At 38.7% G+C, this 19,465-nt stretch overlaps 1 protein-coding gene across 1 annotated transcript in view; it reads left to right on the top strand.

Moving 5' to 3' along the window:
- Positions 1 to 19,183, top strand: part of LOC109822369 — a 19,676-nt gene extending 493 nt beyond the window's left edge. Inside the window, 3 exon segments of the mRNA XM_020388559.1 lie at positions 1 to 43; positions 145 to 231; positions 18,871 to 19,183. The exon segment at positions 1 to 43 is cut by the window's left edge and continues 9 nt beyond it. Coding sequence (XP_020244148.1) covers positions 1 to 43; positions 145 to 231; positions 18,871 to 19,023 — 283 coding nt within the window. The 3' untranslated portion in view covers positions 19,024 to 19,183.

Raw genomic sequence — 19,465 nt, 5'->3', positions numbered from 1 at the left:
GGCGGCATATGCGCCAGATGTAGCTCCGTTTATGTCAGATGAGGTGAGGTTCAGGGGGGGAAATAGGAGGGTTATTTGTCATGTTTGTTCCTGTAAAATTACTGTTTGCGCTTCGCTTTCTGATGAAGTTGATCTGTTTGTAAGGCGATGATAGCTGCATTGGGGAATGTGAAGGAGTATACTTTGAAACAGTACCTCTTGTTCGCTGCCAAACTGCAGAGAAAATCAAAGGCGAGACTTTTTTTTAATCTATCTACTGCTTCAAATGATGCCCGGTTTGCTTACTTATTAGTTTTAAATTTCCTTTAATCTTGTAATAAGTAGATGTTGATGAAGACGTTATAGGTTTGCTATGCTTGCGGGTTACCTTTTAATTTGGCAAACCACTAAAACCGGAGTAGAACTCAGTCTAGACAGTTTTAAGGAATTTTATGTTTGGGAAAAGTGAGCCAATTTCCTTTTTTTCTTACCTCATTGCTGGCCTTAAAACCAGGACAGAATTGGTCCATCCCTTACCCTGGACCAGTCCTAGCCTGGTTAAAAGAAAACTCAGTTTGGCTTGGTTTTTATTGGATTGCCGAACATAGCCTTGGATATTGATCTAAAATAACCGAATTGTCTACTAAACTATGAGTTACGAGATAACCATTTTTTGGTCCAGGACCATGTACAACGTAGGAGTTTTTGGTTCATGCTTGTCGAATCCTCTATTCTGACCCTAGTATAACTTATTACTATTGGTGGGTTTTTGCTTATAAACCCAGAGGTTTATCCCCATTCACTTTAAAGCCCACGTAGTTCTATAACTTCTCCTAGACCTAAAGTGCAAAGTTTATTTACCTTTAAATCCAAAATATAGAATACAAAGTGTATAGTTAGATACAATAGGGTGTATTACATAAAATATAGTGTATAACTTTATACTATAGGGTGTATAACTACATACTTTAGCATGTAAAGTGTGTACATGGACATATCCAGAACTTTTTTAATTACGGGGCACTTAACCAATTTTAAGTATGAATTAATAACTTAAATATATATATATATATATATATATATATATATATATATATATATTAATATGATAATATATATATGAGATTAGCGGTATCTCTTGCATAGAGGGGATTTCTCCTATGACGCCTCTAAATCACATGATTGAGCCGACATTGGGATGATCCGCTCCGTTGAACTTGATCTACTATTCTAAATCCCCCACACATGAGCGCCATTGGGTGAACCCGTCGTCGTTTTGACCGCTCATCCACGTGTATCAATTTAACGGTTTTGAATGAATAGAATTTTCACATGGCTCGATGGAGTCAACGACGACGGCGTTCACCCCAAAGCTTTGATGTGTTTGGGGTTTTAAATTGTAATCAAGTTCAACGAGCGGATCATCCACAATGTCGTCAATATGTGATTTTAGAGGCGCATAGAGAATCCCCATCCTATGTAACAAGATACCATTATCTCTCTCTTCTAATATATAATATATATATAATATAATATATATATACACAGAGAGAGAGAGAGAGAAACTTATGTCAACTTAAGTGGACGTCCACTAAGTTTCTTATTCATTGATGATCACTTGATTGAGCTACATTGTAGATGATCCGCTCCGTTGAACTTTGATCTATATATTCTTAAACCCTAACACACCAAATTTGGGGTGAACCCGTCGTGGTTTGACTCTCCGTCGAGCCAAGTAAAAAGTTCTATTCATTCGAAACCGTTAAAATTGATACGAGTGGATGAAGGGTCAAACCACGACGGGTTCTATATATATATATATATATATATATAATGTTTTCCTAAGGTGACACCTTAGATTCCTACCTAAGGACGCGACCTAAAATCACATCATTTCTTAATTTTTTTTTGCGATCCGCTCCGTTGAGCTTGATCTACACGTTCTTAAACTCAAACACGTCAATTTTAGGGTGAACCCATCGTGTTTTGACTCTTCATTGAGCCGTACAAAAAGTTCTATTCATTCAAAACCTTTAAAATTGTGGTGAGTGGATGAAGGGACAAAACACGACGGGTTCACCCCAAAATTGGTGTGTTTGAGTTTAAGAACGTGTAGATCAAGTTCAACGGAGTGGATCACAAAAAAATTAGGGAATGATGTTATGTTAGACCGCGTCCTTAGGTGGGAATCTAAGGTGTCGCTTTAGGAAAACATTTTCCTATATATATACTAGTATAATGCATGTGCTTTGCACGTGAACTTACATGTTTTAAGTTTTAAATTTTTTATTTTGAATAGTAAAACTATGTGTTAATAAATAAAATCATATTATAAGATGGCTTAAAAAGAAATGCATAAATTAATAATTATTGTTTAGTTATTGTAATTTAATGTTTTTCTTATAATTATCGCCTAGTGTTAATCTTTTTTGTTATTATAATTTAATGTTTTTATTATAATGACCGCCTAGTGTTAATCTTTTTTAAATAAGTCTTTAAATCTAAAATTGTTCTTAAATAAAACTGCAAATTCTATAAATTCTCTTAAATATGTCACTCTAACTTAAAGTTGTTAACTTAACTCTAAATTAACTAAGCTGCATTAATCTTGCTAGATTTATCCTAATGTTCCTTAGATAGTTATACTTAATACACGTAACATATTGTAATAGTTACTTCTCATTATAATTATTTAATAGGGTAAATTACACTAAACGCTTATAAACTTTTAGCCTATATGAACTTTCAGAATTACAATAAAACCCTAATGACTTTTCTGCCTAAACGCTTATAAACTTTTAGCCTATATGAACTTTCAGAATTACAATAAAACCCTAATGACTTTTCTGCTTCAAAGAAGACCTCTAACAAATTTCTGAATTTCGCATATAACTCCTATAAATTAGAACCAAAAAATGGCATTAAAAGGCATTTTGAAAGTTATTGGGGGTTTGATGTAATTTATATAAAAGACATTGGGAGCTTTATACAAACTTATTACAGGTTTAGTGTGATTTCAAAAGTTCATAAGTTACATTTACTGCAAAATGTTGAAAGTTCATGAGGGCTTACTATCGTTTTCCTTATTTAATATTATAATTCTTAGTTCAAATGATATTATTAAAATACTTATATTGTCTATATACTATTAAAATATTTATCTAATTTGATTTTTTAACTATGCTCTTAAATAATTTAGTACTATAAATATTTCATAAATTTTTATTATACTACCATTAACAATTAATATTACTATTATTAATAACAAATATTTTTTTTGTAAAAATGTTAGTTTTCAATCATTACCAAGTATAGATTATTCAGTATCATGTAATAATCTTTATAAAATACTATAAAAATAATATTAAATTATTTATTTGATTTATTTAATAATATAATACTAAAAAATAGTGTAATTCGTAATTTACCTGATATTATTAAAATTGTTACACTATTTATGTGATTCAAAATTTATTCTATTTATTTTATTGCTCATTGAATTATAGTATAATTCTTAATAGTATTTAGTAATATATTGTTCTATTTATACTATTATTTTAATTATTTTATTATAATTCATAAATACTTATTATAATAATTTAATTGGTTACTACTAATAATTGTGTATTACTTATTTGATAAATTATTTTATTTTACTATTTTTAAACAATTGATAGTTATAATATTATGGACAATTATAATTATTTAGGAAGATGAGAAAGTGCATAATTAATAAAAGATTATATTCATCTAATGAAAGATTAATTAGAGATAATGACATAGGTAAAATTTATCAAAAGTTGAGAGGGCAAAAAGAAAATTAGAAGTTATAACACCCCAATCCTCTTTTTAAAGTAGTATAGATTATATTTTAGTGAATGCCTCAATATGTGGGAAATTAAGTAAGGAGGTCATAATTAATAAGATGTTATCGATAGTTAGTTAAAATTATTTAAAAATAATGGCATAATTGTAAATTATCAAAATTTAAGAGGGCAAAAAAATAAATAAATGTTTTAACATGGGTATTCTCTTTTATAAGTAGTATAGATTTGGAATAGAGGGGGTTGAGATTGGGGGGTTCATTGTGAGCTGTTGGTTGTCCACTTTTGGTTGCCAAATTTGATCATTCGAACCTTAAATTTATACACGTGGTAATTAAAATTAGTAAATTATCTCTTAAATAGCTGTAATTTTTTTAATAGATTGTCATATTGCTTAATCAATATCAATCAATCAATCAATGCTACATATAAAAGAGGATTGTCTTGTCAAAATTTTTGATTTTCATTTTTACCCTTTTAAGTTTGATTGTCAAATATGTCATTGGTAGTAATTAATCATTCACTAATTATATATTTCCTCACTTTTTCAAAGTCTTTTGTCACGCTATTATTTTATTAATTAATTATGTTATTTAATAGAAATTTTGAAATTTATTTCTAATTTATCTTCACATAATGTTTAAAATTATAAAAAAATAAAAAAATAATTATTCGTTAAGCTTAAGTCTTACACCTCTGGGTTTCACTTCTTATGGAGGATCTCTTGTTACAGGCATCTTATTTCAAATTCCGAAGCAGTCTCGTTTCAATTGACTGATTAAAAGAGATAAACCGGAAAGCTCGAACACTCTATACCGCTTCGATTTCATGGCCCAGCTGGCCAACATTCTCGTAAGGATTACTCTATATGAGTTGCTGCGTCTTTTCAAAGATACTAGGGAAGCTTTGCAAGAAGCTTTGGCTGACTCTGACGTCTTCATCACTTAGATTAAACAAGTCCCCGAAGAGGAAGAGCTACCAGTTCAACACTACAATCTGGTAGCCAAACAATTCTCTTATATCACCTTTTCAAGGAGGATATGCAAGTGAACAACTTGAAACATGATAGACCTTTGTATTTCACTGGGTACATTGGCTTAACTGCTGTCAACCGAATCCAAGTAGATCCGAGTTCTGCAGTTAGCATCATGCTGCTCCGATTGATGTATCATCTCGGGATTCCTGCTAGCAAGTTAGCTTTCATGGGCACTGTTATTTATGGATTTAACACCAGTGGATCCAGACAATTGGGTAAAATCCGAGTAAAGTATCAGCTTGGAGATTTGAAGTCCGAAGTCACATGTTACGTGATTGATGCAGAGACTTCCTACAACTTGCTATTGGGTCGACCTTAGATCTATAACAATGTTATAGTTCCTTCCACCTTCCATCAGTGTCTAAAATATGTCGACACTAATAATGAGGTCAAGACGGTGGTCGCGGATAAACAACTATTTAAGGGGTTAGAAAATTATTTTACTGATTCCCTTCTGTATGGTGCTAAATCCAATACTGAACCATCGGCCTTGGGGACAAAAAACGGAGAAGAAGCTATACCGAAACCAGGCTTGATTATGACGAACATCTTGTATTCAATGACATTAAACCTCTTGTAATCGATCTTGACGGTGACGAATCGTCAGATGAAAATTGTAATCGGCAACTTGCCGATTATGCAATAAATGACGATTTAGAGTACTCGTTTTCTCTTAATGATGTAATGCAGGAACTATATGATAACCCTGACATACACATGTCGTTTTTCGGTTGTCTTGCATGACAAAGAAGCGCGTTCAAGACTCCTTCGGAACAACCCTCGTCTTACCTATAAAGGCAGGGGATGGAAAAGAAATAATCTTTGGTAAATGAGAGTCATTCCCGCACTCCAATCTTTTCTTAAAAACCAATACCGATGATGAAGGACCTGGATGGTATTTCTTCAGATACAACTCACAAGCACGTTACTATATGAAGAAGCAAGAGTACAACCTCACGCTCGGTGAAGGTTTTCGATCAAGGTATCCGGGTTCCACCTCGCCCTGTCTATGTACCAAAATGGAAGCCTAGCAATTATTACGAACATAAAAGGGGTCTAGATTATGTCTCTTCATCCGACGACGAATGTTGTTGGCAAGACATCAACCAATCATCCAACCCGGGTAGAGACGGATATTCGTCAGATTCTACAGATTGAGACTCCAACGTCAGCCTCGGAGAAATGTTCAAATGCCTGATGTCGAATATGGCCACGATCGATCCCGTCATAATAGAGGAAGATGATTAATTGCCAACTTAGGAAGATCATTGAATCCATCACCTGAATATCCAGTATGGTGATAGATTCGAACAAAGAGAATCTCCCATCGAAGACAAAGTAGTCCAGGAGAACATGGGCGACGAAGCGAATTCGAAGCCCATATTCGTCAGTGATAGCCTTCCATCAGACGAGAAGGAAGAGTTGATTTCCCTCATCAGGGAATATATCGACGTTTTTGCTCGGAATTACGAAGATATGTCAGGACTTAATCCAAATGTGGCGATGCATCGCCTCAACATCAAACCGGATGCCAAACCTGTCAAGCAACACCAAAGATGGTTTTGTCTGCAGATTATGGAAGCGATCGAGTCTGAAATCAAAAAGCTAATCGACTCGGGTTTTATCAGGGAGGAACAACATCCCGACTGGTTAGCGAATATTGTCTCGTTCCTTAAAAAAAAGAGAAAATCAGAATCTGTATCGACTTTAGAGACCTGAACACCGCTTGCCCAAAAGACGATTTTCCTCTTTCGATTATGGATGTTATCATTGACAACACGTGCGGGTTTGAGAGAATGTCCTTCATGGATGGATTTTCGGGTTACAATCAAATCAAGATGTATCCGGACGACGAAAATCATATCGCATTCAGAATACCACTCGGTATCTTCTGCTACACAGTCATGCCCTTCGGCTTGAAGAACGCGGGCGCCGCATACCAACGAGTAATGACAAAGATTTTTCAGGAACATCTCCGGAAGACCATCGAATGCTATGTTGATGACTTTGTCGTGAAAAACCGCAGCAAAGACGACCACATTAAAGACTTGAGGACGATGTTTGATATCATGCGGAGTCACCAATTGAAGATGAACCCTACCAAGTTATTTCTGGGAATGTCCAGTGGCAAGTTCCTCGGATTTGTCATCACCACGAAGGGTATCCACATTGATCCCGATAAAGTGAACGTGATACACGAATTGCAAGCCCCGAGGAACCTCAAAGAACTCAGAGGATTGCAAGGGCGTCTGACTTACATCCGGTGGTTCATCTCGAACCTCTCCGGGAAGTGCTAATCATTCTCCAAGCTCACAAAGAAGGGTGTGTCGTTTATTTGTTATGATGCGTGTCAGAAGGCATTTGAGGATATCAAAGCATATCTGACAAATCCTCCTGTTCTCATTGCATCAAAGTCAGGAAAGCTATTCTTGATTTATGTCAAGGCAACGAACAACTCGTTAAGTGCTTTACTCGTACAAGACGATGATAATGGTCACGAGCAGACAATATATTACCTGAGTTGGACTTTGGTAGGTGCAGAATCGCGATATCCGATGATTGAGGAGGAGTGTCTCGTCCTAGTATTTACAATTCAGAAAATACGACACTACCTGGTTGGACAGACGATCTATACATCATTTCCAATGTCAACCCAGTCTGGATATTTATGATGCAACTGGCTTTCATGAATTGGTGGTTAGCGAGATGGGCCTTGCTCTTGTCCCAATATGACCTGCACTTCAAGCAACAGAAGTCAGTCAAATAACAAGCAATTTGTGATCTCCTAGCGGTTAACCCTACAAAGAATACAATTGAATTATATGAAGATTTATCGGATAAAACTCACGAAGTTAACACTACCTCTCATCAACAGGTGTGGCAATTGTACTTCGATAGTGCTTCCCGAGCAACTAATGTGGCTAGCACTCTCAGATGTTCGAAAATATCCCAGGAGTCGAAGTCGTCCTAGTTTCCCCGGAGAAACATGTGATGTCTCGAGCCTATTCACTAATCGAACCATGTTCCAACAATGTAGCCGAATACAACATGCTGTTTATTGGACTCAGTTTTGCCAAAGACCTGTGGGTCGAATATCTTAAAGCGTTTGGTGATTCTCAACTGATAGTCAAACAGGTTAGAGGAGTGTACGAAGTTAGGAACCAGGACCTGATCCCGTACTACCAAACGACCATCAAGATGACAGACTCGTTCAAAGAGTTCTTCATCGAGTATATTTCGCGTCTCCATAATGCATATGCAGATGCACTGACGGTATTAGCAGTATCTTTGGCTCAGCCTTACGAGACAAAACAACTGGTTACAGTTAGAAGTCACCAACTTTTGATACCGGATTGTGCTTTAGACATCAAAGATCGAATTCGAGCCTTGAGATTGACGTTTCCCCATTATTGATTATGTCTTGCATGATATTTTATCAGAAGACATAAAAGAAAGAGACTCAGTCCGACGAAGAGCGCCGAGATTCTATTATAACACGACGACCCAGACGCTGTATCGTTGCGCTTACGACGGTTTGCTACTCCGATATCTTTCAACTAAAGAGGCGGAAGAGGCCCTTAAATAAGCGCATGACGGAACCTGTGGTGCGCACTAACCCGATCCTAAACTTTGCGATCGTCTCAGAAGGATGAGATATTATTAGCCAACCATGGTTAAGGATGCAGTTGAGTATGCCCAACGGTGCCATGCATGTCAAATACATGCGAATTACGTGCACCAACACTCGGAGCATTTACACAATTCGGCCACTTTATGGTCATTCGAGACATGGGAGATGTACGTCGTTGGCCTTATTTTTCCTCCGTCGGCCAAAGGCGAGCAATTCATTTTAGCAATCACCGACTACTTCTCTAAGTGTGCTGAAATAATTCTACTCAAAAAAGTAAAGATAAGAAATGTCGTCAAATCCATCATACAACATATTATCTACCGATACAGTGTTCCAAGACGAATTGTGCATGACAACGACCCTCAGTTTGTTAGCAACATGTTCAACAAATTTTACGAAAAATTCAGGATTCAAGATGTCTCGTCGACAGCATATAATTCCACGGTAAATAAGTTGGCCGAAGCCTTCAACAAGACAATCATTAAGATTTTGTCAAAGCTCGTGAGAACCAAGAAGCGAGACTAGGACGATAAACTTGGTAAAGCTCTTTGGGCCTATTGCACCATAGTCCGCACGCCTACCGGAGTAACTTTGTATTCCTTAGTATACGGGTGTGAAGCCGTCCTCCCATTAGAAATCCGAATTCCTTCCCTCCGCATCGCCCTCGCAACAGAGATGACGACGGAAGAACAATATCAGAAACGTCTCGAAGAACTTGAGATGTTAGATGAAATACGCTTGGAAGCTCAACAACAAATTGATTTCTACAAAGCCACAATTTCCAGGGCCTTCGATAAGAAAGTCCGACAATGGAGCTTCAAGGAAGGAGACTTGGTTCTTGTCGTCCGACGATCAATGATACTTAATTCCAAGAAGAAAGATAAATTTCAACCCAAATGGGAAGGACCATTTGTATTAGAGACAGTCTATTCAAACGATGCATATCGCCTGATCGCCCAATACAATGACAAACTCATAATTCTAATAAATGGAAGTTCCTGAAGAAGTACTATCCCTAGTACGTTCGGGATAACCTATTTGACGGGAAGTTTCTGGAGAATACTATGTATGATATTCTTAAGGATAACCTGGAATTGGTTAATTATTCCAGATGGAGGCCAATCATCTCAATAATTCATTCTTAATTATTATAAAAATAAATAAGAACCTCCAATTGTCGCTATTTAATCATTTTTAAGTTGGTTAAAACCCTCCAACTTGAACTCCAAATTCCTTCAAGGGTGAGATGCATTCAATTTGCTTCAACTCCCTTAGCAACAACTGTCAAAGACCCTTCTCGGTTTCTTTTGCGAAGGCTTATTATCTTTCATTCAGGTCTTGGATGGTTTCAATCACCATGGTCAATTCCACCAACTCCTGATGTGACTTTCCAAGCACCCTTTTGTCAAGATAAGATTCAATGACTTCATCCGGTCAATCTTTGCTCACGAAGCTCCCATTGTATAATTGTGGAGTGCTTGATGATTCACAGTCCTCCACCATAAAATCCGTCACTGATCAAATCAACTAACGGTAGGTCCACCCAAAGTCCTCATGGTTAAATCCACTCAAACTTTCGCTGTGAATAAACATTTAACACTCCCACTGTTGAGGTCATGACACAACATCCGAAATTTTAACTTGCCAAGATATGGCAGCTGTTAAACCCTTTTTGTGTGGAGTTTTCACAAGAAATACCGTCAGAAACTTAACACCAAAACTTCCACTATGTTAACAAAGTAATTTGTACAAATCAACATTCTCACTATTATTTGTACCCCTACTCCCTCTTTTGGTCAAACATTTGAACATATAGGACCAAAGCCAAAATCCCCTCTCAATTTCTTCCATGAACGAGAGGTCCATTTTAAGAACCGGGATTTCCTTGCGATAAACGAAAGACCTCCATCCAAACCGAGCGATCAAACCTTTGAACAGTAAGGATCGTCTCAAATCTCACCTTAGTCAAAAACTCTCCTACAGTTAGTGCTAAAACCGGAGTTCCCTTTCGATAAACGAAAGACTTCTTCCATTCATTCCTCTTCAGTCAAACCCTTCTACAGCTTGGGCTGAAGTCGGGGATTTTATCTCGATAAACGATAAATTCATCTTCAGACAGGGTAACCAGTACTATAAAAGTTAGGGTTATTCGGATCTTTTTGATTCTCGGAGTAAAGATCCCACTCTTAGTTTCACCTTTTAGGATTCTCGAAGTGGAGATCTCACTTTGAGTTTCTCTTACAGTAGGATATAGAATAGAAAATTCTTCCTCTCTAGTACCGGGTTCGTATTTGCCCCAAGAGAAGACACAATTTTTCAACATCTGAATCCATGCCTTTGTGCATGGGGGACGTTATTTCGATCCCTTATTAGAGATAAGTTTGCATCTAACACAAGCTGTCGGGTGGTACGTTCCTATAAAAATGACTAAGCCTACGTATTCAGTATCATATGCATAGGGGATGTTATCTCGATCCCTTAAGTATGCGTCTAACACACGCTGCCGGGTGGTACGTTCCCGTAAAACCGACTAAGCCTACATATTTAATATCGTAGCCGGTGATTATTATTAACTTAATAATCTGTGAATCCATGCCTTTTATGCACGAGGGACGTTATCTCGATCCCTTATTAGAGATAAGTCTGCATTTAACACACGCTGCCGGGTTGTACGCTCTCGTTAAAACAACAAAGCCTACGTATTCAGTATCGTAGCCGATGATTATTATTAAATTAATAATCTCTGAATCTATGTCTTTTATGCATGAGAGACGTTATCTCGATCCCTTATTAGAGATAAGCCTACATTTGACATATGTAGCCTACATATTCAGCACTGTAGCATAAAGTCTAAAAGAGTTCATTCTTTTAGCACAACGTAACATGTAAAACGGATTTAGACAATCTACATGCTAGCCCGACTCAAATAATAATCGGTAAAGACACATCAAATCCGTTGACGACTGAGGGTTTGCCAAAAACCCTATGAGTATTATGTTTGTTTATTCTAAACAGAATGGGTAATCATAATAAGACTTAAATGAGCAAAAAAAGTTTACTTTGTTCATGAGAAGAATTTAAGAAAATACAAAAGAAGTGCCAGTACAAGAGAAATGTTTTTAGTCTAAAGACAGTTTATAACTACGGATTTGCTCCTCAAGTTTGGAAAGTTCTTCTGTGTAGGCTTGTTCGAACTCCGTCGTCAGGCTGGCTTTCAAAGATTCTTCAGTGGTACTTTGAGCCTTTGGCAATCCCTTGTTTCGTCTCAATAAGATTCTTGTTCTGGGGTTCCAGTTGTTCAAGCATGTTCATTCGGGCACGCTCCACTTCGGTCAGAACAATTTCTAAGATACCCCGGGCATCCTTGGCTTCCTCAAGTTCTTTCTCTAAGCGAACTATCTCGGCTTGACGGGATTCCAAAGCTTGAAGAAAATCAGCCTTAGCTTTATCCTTCTTGGCGATGTTTACCTGCATCTGTGTCACACGACTTCGTAGCTTCCAAAGTTCGAGTTCAGCTGACTTCTGTGCATCACGCCACGTCTTCAGCCTTGATTCCATTCGGGCAGTTATATAAGAGGAAGCACCGCTGGCCTGAAGTTTCCTCTGCTTCTTGTTTTCCTATTCTAGGTGAGCCAAGTATGCTTCAACGGAATCAACCAAATTTGAATACCCTTCTTCCCTGACCCCCAACACATGCCGATCAAGGGATCTCCTGAAGTTGTCAAAAGATGACCCCTTATGAAGGGTTCGATCAATCATGATGTTTAAGAAGGAGACGAAGCTATGAAGATCTAAGCAGATAACGACCTTATCTGGATCCTCATTCGACATCAATGCTTTGATAGGCTCGAGTAGTGACAGAGGAGACAATGCAATAGGAGAAAAGGAAAGCAAGCACTTAAAAGGATTGTTGAATACGCATTTGATACTTGGATTTCAAAAGTAACGGTGTGCAGAAACTTACCAAGTCCAACAGAAGATCCTTCAGTTTGGCTCTCTTGTCCCGATAGTACTAATTCAGTTTCAAGAGCGACTGGAGCTTTCTCAGAGATGGGGATCGCCGATGTACCCGCTTTGTCAGTTGACTTAGTGGCTGAGACCTTCGCCAACATCGGATCGGAGCTAACAAGAGTCTTGGGTTGGGAAAGAGATGGTTGAATTTCAGTAACAACCGCTCTATACTTGAAGAACCCAAGTCTTGAGCCCGTTCTAAAGCCCCAAAAGGTGTAGTTGTATCGGCACCAGTGGCCAGTCCTATAGTTAAAATTCCCATATAGTCATCCGAAATTAAGCAACAAAGGGACGATTGGGACTCGAGAATAAAATCCATACCTATTGATGAACCAGCTTTAGCAGCTGGACCTGTAGCCTCACTAGGAGCTTTCCCCGATAATAAGTCAGAGATCAACTTATGGTCATCTTCAGAAAGTTTCATATTGAGGGTGTGTTCATCAAAATCCTCGACCTCAGTTTCATGAGCGACTTCCTCTTCAGCTGGCTCCTTCATCATAACATCTACAGAATCAACCAAATCGTGACACTGGTACTCGCTTTCTTTAATTTTTCTAAAAGAAGATGAAGCGCAAAAACCATTAGAGGAGGTACGCACTCCGATTCACTCATCTCTCAGAATTGCCTTCCGAATGAGAAAATACTTGTACCTGTGCTGGAAGCCGTTGAAGCGATTATGGTAGAGGGCTCGAGTTGAACTCCAATCTCTTTAGCAGGCCCATTGCCGACAGGCTCATCAGCTATTGCCTTATGCATTTGCTGAACGAAACTTGGCCCCTCAGTATGCGTAAGTCCGGGAGAAGAGGGTTCATTTGGAATTTCACCTTCTTCACAGTCCTCTATGAAAACAAATTGCAAAATGAGTTCAACAAATCTGGAAACGATGCAGTGGAAGAAAGGTGAAGACAAAATATTACTCTTTTCCTCAACAGGATTATTATGAGCCGGCTCCTCTTCCATTACCGGTAAAGGGGTACGTCGTCGATGCACGACCAACTTAGTCCTTTTTGGCGGACACGCTTCTTCCAGAGTGTCGGATCTCTCATGGCGATATTTTGTGCCCAACTCGGCTTTTGCAGAAACTTGAGTTCGAGCTTGAGCCTGAGTTGAAGGTCGAGATCTCTTTCTATGAGCGAGGGGAATTGTATCTTCTTCCTCTTCATCTCTGCTAAGGACTTCCACCGTCATCCGATTAGAAGATGTCAGAACAACCCTCTCTTTCCTTCTTTTTGGAGCTTCCGATGATTTAGGTAGGTCAGCATGACGAGTCCTATGGGCAACGAGTGAACTCGTGCGTTCCCTTGGAAAGAAAGAAGGAAGACCCGATGCACCTTCCTCACCGCCACTTCCAAATTCAGCACCTTCAATCCCACCTTCTTCCTCGGATGTCCAAGCTACATATTCGAAGGATTCCTCCTCACTTTCATTAGAATCAACGACTTGTTTCCCTTTGCTGGAGGATTCAATAGGTGCTTTTCCTTTCCTAGAAAGAATAGTTTCTCGAACTATTTTAGTGGCAAGTTTGGATGCTGTTGTCGCCTCTAGTTCCGAGATTTTCTTCTTTTTTGTGGGCGCGTTAGCAACGATTGGCCATTTGCAATATAGGAATGTCATCTGTAGATGAGGTTCGGCGGCTGGAAGGCTAAATTAGCCATTTGTACAATCACTTATGCTCCAAAACCAAGCCCGTGCACCATCAATGAGACCACCACAAGTTTTCAGTCTTCTGTTTGGGTTCCTAATGTACAGTTGGTTATATCCAAACTGACAAGCGAATTTACAGGGAAGATAAGGCTCGATGCTGCAAACATCATTCACTCGGAAGATGAGGTAGCCTGGACGGATGTTCATTAACCAGCGAAAACATTCTACATCTAAAACAATACTATTTTTCCTGGCTCTTCCTCATCTACGAGCATATCATTATAATTGATAGAGAATTGAGGGAAACATTTAAAAAATTCCCTACATTCCTCTAAGATCTACAACAGAGGAAGACCCGGATCAGCAGTATCAGATGCTATCATCAGATCTGGCCGATGACGGACCAGCCACGTCATTAAATAAGTGTATGACAGTTCTATCTTGGTAGTATGAATTTCACTCAAAGGCTTCTTTTCTTCTTGAGTGAATGTAGTGGCCAGGTGACAAAGCCTACCGTGGATATCATCAATCATAGCTGGAAGCAGGGAAAGTTTATGCCCGATTGCTAGTTGAACAGCTGGGTACGAGACTTCAATAAGTAGGGCATCAGACAGTTGATGAAGCACTACACATTTCTTTAGCCAAATGACTAAGTACCCTGCTAGAAGAGTTGTCAGCGTAATCCTCTTTTGAGCACACTACAAAAAGGACTGAAATTTCGTACCCTTGGGAAATTTTCCTTCAATACAGCGGGTAGTGTATGATTAGGTATTTGTCTTTAACAAGAGCTTGTTAATCTCTGATGGGGTCAAAGGAGACAATTCACAGACTTCATTGCCGGAGTGATCCTCAAGATGCTTAAAGAGGTAGTCCACAAACTACTTCAAACTAACTTGCGAGAATTTCTTTTTTGCCTTTATATCAGTATCTGCTATAGCCGTTTGATAATGGCAGGTCAGTTCCTAAAAGATATCATGAGCAACAGAGGTTGTCTCCTATATCCGGTTCAGCTGACCGACGGTCGAAACTACTCTTAATAGGGTATATCTCCCATTGGCAATCCGAATACCTTCATCATTTCGTGAAGAGGAAGACCTAACTTTCCATTCTTGGTCATAAAAGTATTGGTGTCCGGATTGTATATCTCAAACAACGAAAAAATGATCTACACTAATTGGGAGATCATACATACTAGCTCGTATAGGGACGTACATTAGCCAACTCATTGCCCCAACGGCTAAGTACGTAGCTCGTCATCCTTGTCCACCATTTGTTTACAGAAGAATGGACCCAACCAAAGCATCTATACTTCTTAACCGACAGCTTCCTTCCCAATCGTGCTAAGCGGTTCTTTGTAGTACTTGCCTTCAACATCAATTCATTTTGCAGCAAGCTGTCCTGACCCAGTATCCCAGGATGAAGCACTCAGATAGAATTCCTATCACTTGAACTAGGAGTCTTGGCATCCTTACCAGTGAATCCACAATGAATGCGTTCATGATCTTCCGTCAGCCGCCAAGACATTTCTCTTGTCACCGCTAAATTTCTAAGCTGTATGAGGGAATACTGTCGAGGAATAGGAGGCAAGAACTGAAATACTCTATTGTGCTTGTTCAACTACTGCTCCGAGCCACACGAGAGTCTCTTAGGATCATCGACAGAGTCGCCGAACAGATAATGATGCTTCCTTAAATGTTCAGTCGACTCCTGATACTTGGTCAAAGGTACGTCAGTGATCAACTGACGCAGAATATGACAATCCCCTTACCGCACGAGATCGGGGACGTCCTCCGGGCAATCAACATTAAATTGGGGAGCCTCTCTAATCAAAGGACCCTCGTCAAAGGAAGCATAGGTGATGCCACTTTGACCAGACACTTCTCTATCAGAGAAGGCCACGGACGGAAAATTGATTGTGAAGAAATTGTATTTTTAGAACGTAGCTAAAAGAATATTTCTAAGGCAAAACAAGGAGTCGAACTCATCCCGTTATTCCACGAGATAGAGTCACTACCTTGTGATTGGCGAGACGATTTCAGTTGTTTTGCACATGAGAAGCAACGTACATTGTCGTGTGAACAACACGACAATATACCGCCTTACAAAATGCAAAACAACATAAAATCGCCCATTTTGTCCTGAGATGTGTTTTGACCAAGCAAAACACGTTAATTTAGCGTCGATCCCTGCAAAGGAGGATACCGGCTCTTCCCGAATGCCTTGCAAAGGAAGGCAAACGAGGACATACGTACAAAATTCTAACTTTTGAATCGACAAAAGTTTAGAAAACTAACCTCCATATGAAGAAACGGTAGGATCCTCCCTCTCAGAGGGCTGAGTGGTCGATCTACCTCGGGGAACATGCGATCTCTTGGGAGACATGGTGAAAAGAAATGATTATGACCTAAAAATCAAGAAAAAATTAGGGTTTTTTGGTGAAATTTCAAAACAAAGGATCAAAAATACCTAAGATATCATCCAAGAGCTCGGTTTCCATCAAGGATTAAGAAAGAAACAAGAATTTGTGAAGGAAACACGAGGAGAGAGATCAAACCTTCGAAGGAGCTTTGAAACCCTAAATGGTTTTGTGGCCTTCGAATCAAGATCAAAGAGATAAGGGTAAGGAAGGATTGAAGAACTCTTATATAGGGTTTTAAGAAGATTTTCGAAGGTAAAGAGGCGGGCAAAAGTGACGAAAAAACACCGTAAGTCCCGAATATAAAGAGGCCAGACCTAACTGCTCGCCTTCGTGCTAGACAGTCGATACTATCTCTTAAATGTGAGACATTGTAAACTGTCTCGCGTGAAGGCTTATGTCGGCGCATTTTCGAAGTGCATTTTGGTACACCCTTGACTCATTTCCAGTACATTTCAACACTCCGATAAGTATACGAGTATAAACTGCATCTCCTTAAACCTCCTACGGGTATATGAGGTTAAACTGATTCCTGAACTCCGATGAGTATATGAGTATAAACTGCATATCTTTGAATCTCTAACGAGTATATGAGGTTAAACTGATTCTCGAACTCCGACGAGTATACAAGTATAAATTGATTCTCCTCGCTCCAACGTCTTAAGAGCTTAAACTGTATAGACTCCAGTTAATGTATGAATATAAACTGTATTCGCACCGCGACGAAGGTCAACGTCGGTTAACGCGTCAACAAGTTCGCCAAAATCAGGCTCAGGATAATCTTCAGGTCAAAGAATTATTTTGGGGAGTTCAATGGTGATTTAGATACGAACTCCCGACGAAGATGATCAGTTCAATGTCGATTCAACGGCACGAGCTAATTCAGAAATGAACACACCAACTTTGATTCAAGATTTCGACAACGGTCAGACGATAAACGCAGCACCGAAAGAATTTTGACTATTCGACAAAATACTGAATAGACTGAAAGCTGAAAAAGTCAACAAATTGAAGGCTGGGCGTATCATATCCAAAGTATTCTAGCCTCTTTTATAAAACAATAATGCTGAAACACTTTGGAGGGGATATCTGTAGACATTAAAAATTACCTATAAGTTATCGCACATGGCTCAAGATGAAGAGAAGACGATAAAAATCGTCATCTGAGTCAAAGAGGATCATCCAATGCCAAAGACTAAGGAATGCACAAAAATGCAAAACGACGAAAACAATAGGACATCATACAATTTCCGAGACACGAAAACTGTCTCGGAAACTATGAGACAACAAATAGTTTTCGATACACGAAAACTTTCTCGGAAACTATGTGACAGGGTCACATCGCTTTGTGACGATTTTCTCAAGATTTGTGCGGTCCACGTGTCTTCATAACTGCTGGGTATCATCCATAAACGTTTGGAGACAGTTACAAACTGAAAATCCGTCCATAACTGCAGAAATCATGGCATTTAACAGAGTGGGCGACGGTTACAAAACTGCCTAGACAATACATTGTTTCCGAGGCACATAATCTGTCTCGGAAACAGGGGTTGTCAGTTCAGGTTTGTTTCGACTATCTTCAGTAATGGCTCCTAAAGGCTATAAATACTTTCCTAGCATCCATATACACGAGGACCAAACAGATTCTAGGCAGAGACTTGAGTTTTTGGTGAATTTTGAGCAAGAGAGAGTCTTCATTGTTTTCAAGCATCCTCAAGAGCCCTCGGCGTTTCCTCAAGATCTAAGCTTTGACTTGATCTTGAGAAGAGTATTTTGTCTCACCTGGTTGAGATATCCACTTTTGTCCTTGTTTCTAAAACGAAACGTCGACTCCAAAGCATTCTTCACGATTCAACTTGAATCTGTGATTCGGTCGTCCACGGGTTAACGCAATCCCGGGACAAGCAATAATCCCATGCAAGCAGCGAATGTTTGTGTTTCTAGGGAGCACTCTTAATCTTGTTTTATTGTAAAGAGAAGTTTTACAAAGCACAAAGCTCACTCTCTTGTTTCCATTGTAATCAATAAACGTTTGTAATGGATTCTGTAATAAAATTTGTTTTTAACGCAAACACTAGCGAGCAGACCGGTTGGAGCGCCTGCATGAAGGTGCCGTCTGACTTTCTAGTGCAATGTGATTAATTACATGACTGTACCCTAGACCCATATTTTCTAATTTTATTTAATTATTTTATTTTAAAAGTATTTATGCTATGGTAACCTAAGAAAAGGAATGGTTAAACACAGAATTGTTTTTATAGCTATCTGTTTTGGTCAAATATTTCCGACAATATTGATTAGAGTCTCAACCTTTGTTATCGATTTGCAGGAACTTAGCATGGAAGGCGAGGTTTTTACTGCATCCGATGTCGAAAGGGCCTTATGGAGTTCTGCCGCTGCGTCCAAGGTCAAAGCTTCTGCGACTGACAATAAGCAAAAGTACTCTACTAAGAAAAGCACGAAGAGGAAACGAAATCCTTGAAACCGAATGTGGTTGCCTTACCTGTACAGCTATGTTGTCCTTTTGTTGTCTGTAACTGTAACATGATCCTCAGAAACACATGTTAATTATAATTGGAATTTTGAACTAAACCTTCCAGTTTTTTTTGCTAAATTTAAATTTCATTTTCTTTAATGTGTCATTTTGATATTATCAATTCCAAAGTGTTATTAGCGATGGATTGCTGGACTGGCAAAAGAGCGACGGGGTAAGCTTTCATGGAGGCTGGATAAAAATGATCAAGCGAATGTGTAATCGGAGAATGGTTTAGAGTATATAAGTAATTATCACATGTTTTTCTTTTTTCCAATACATATCAGTCTTTGAGGAATAAAAAACAATTTGATGGTTTCCAGTACCGTTAACAAATGTATGGATTGTCTTGGATTTGTTTTATTTTTATTTGAAAGAGAAACTTGAAGAC

This window comes from Asparagus officinalis, chromosome 8 (genome assembly GCF_001876935.1).
Source record: "Asparagus officinalis chromosome 8, Aspof.V1, whole genome shotgun sequence".
Classification (NCBI taxonomy): Eukaryota; Viridiplantae; Streptophyta; class Magnoliopsida; order Asparagales; family Asparagaceae; genus Asparagus; species Asparagus officinalis.
This window is presented reverse-complemented; position numbering and strand designations above follow the sequence as displayed.